The 1,098-nt window shown below is 47.5% G+C and overlaps 1 protein-coding gene across 1 annotated transcript; it reads left to right on the top strand.

The window, feature by feature from the left end:
• Nucleotides 1–386: 386 nt before the first annotated feature.
• LOC108357613 (fork head domain-containing protein crocodile-like) lies at nucleotides 387–1,091 on the top strand (the record flags this gene model as incomplete). Its single annotated transcript, XM_017608686.1, has 1 exon — nucleotides 387–1,091. A coding segment is annotated over exon 1 (705 nt), but the record flags the coding sequence as incomplete, so codon positions are not given.
• Nucleotides 1,092–1,098: the final 7 nt, after the last annotated feature.

The raw sequence follows: 1,098 nt of genomic DNA, 5'->3' as shown, positions 1-1,098 counted from the left end.
TCTTTAGCACCGGAGTTTACTTAAAAAATACAAACAAGTGAAATTAAGTAAATATTTGCTAAGCAAATAAAGAATTTAGCGAATAGGACTTGCGTTTAGCGCAAACAAATACGCGCGCGACATGCCGATGCGGCAAAATTAAACAAAAACAGCAAGCTAAATTGTGCGTGTAACATTCGCAAAAAAAAAGAACAAAAAACTTAAGCAAATATTTTGAAATTTTATTTTTATAAACCAAACTGCTAATAATAAACCATAGCAAATTTGCTTCGAGTTGAGTGAATTTTTACTTTCAACAAAAGGGGACGCTGGCCGATAGCCAAACTCATCAAATTTCGCTTGAGACTCCTCACCTCAATTATTGAACAAACAAGCCGGCCACCGCAATGCATACGCTCTTCAGCGATCAGAACTCCTTCTCGCGCCATTACGCGCAGACCGCCGGCTACCCCAGCGCCGCAACTGCCGGCGCTATGACAACTGCCTCGGCGGCCGCCGCTGCCCATTACGCGTACGATCAGTATTCGCGCTACTCCTACCCGGCGAGCGCTTACGGTTTGGGCGCACCCCACCAAAATAAGGAGATCGTCAAGCCGCCCTACTCCTACATCGCGCTCATTGCCATGGCCATTCAGAATTCCGCCGACAAAAAGATCACCTTGAATGGCATTTACCAGTACATAATGGAGCGCTTTCCCTACTATCGCGACAACAAACAGGGCTGGCAAAATTCGATACGACACAACCTCAGCTTAAATGAGTGCTTCGTGAAGGTGGCGCGCGACGATAAGAAGCCCGGTAAGGGCTCGTATTGGACGCTCGATCCCGATTCGTACAACATGTTTGACAATGGTTCGTTTTTGCGACGGCGTCGCCGTTTCAAGAAGAAGGATGTGATGCGCGAAAAGGAGGAGGCCATGAAACGGCAGGCGATGATGAATGAAAAGCTGGCCGAAATCAAGCCCCTTAAACTGATGACAAATGGCATTTTGGACCACAAGCACATGGCTGCCCATGCCCACTTCAAGAAGGAACCGATCATGGAACTAGGTTGCCTCACCGGCAAAGACATGCACACTGGACTGAGCACCGCTATGC

The sequence above is a fragment of the Rhagoletis zephyria genome, unplaced genomic scaffold, assembly GCF_001687245.7.
Source record: "Rhagoletis zephyria isolate East Lansing unplaced genomic scaffold, Rhagoletis_zephyria_1.1 Rzeph_scaffold_81014, whole genome shotgun sequence".
Classification (NCBI taxonomy): domain Eukaryota; kingdom Metazoa; phylum Arthropoda; class Insecta; order Diptera; family Tephritidae; genus Rhagoletis; species Rhagoletis zephyria.
Note: the sequence above shows the minus strand (reverse complement) of the source record. Positions and strands in the feature narration are given on the sequence as shown.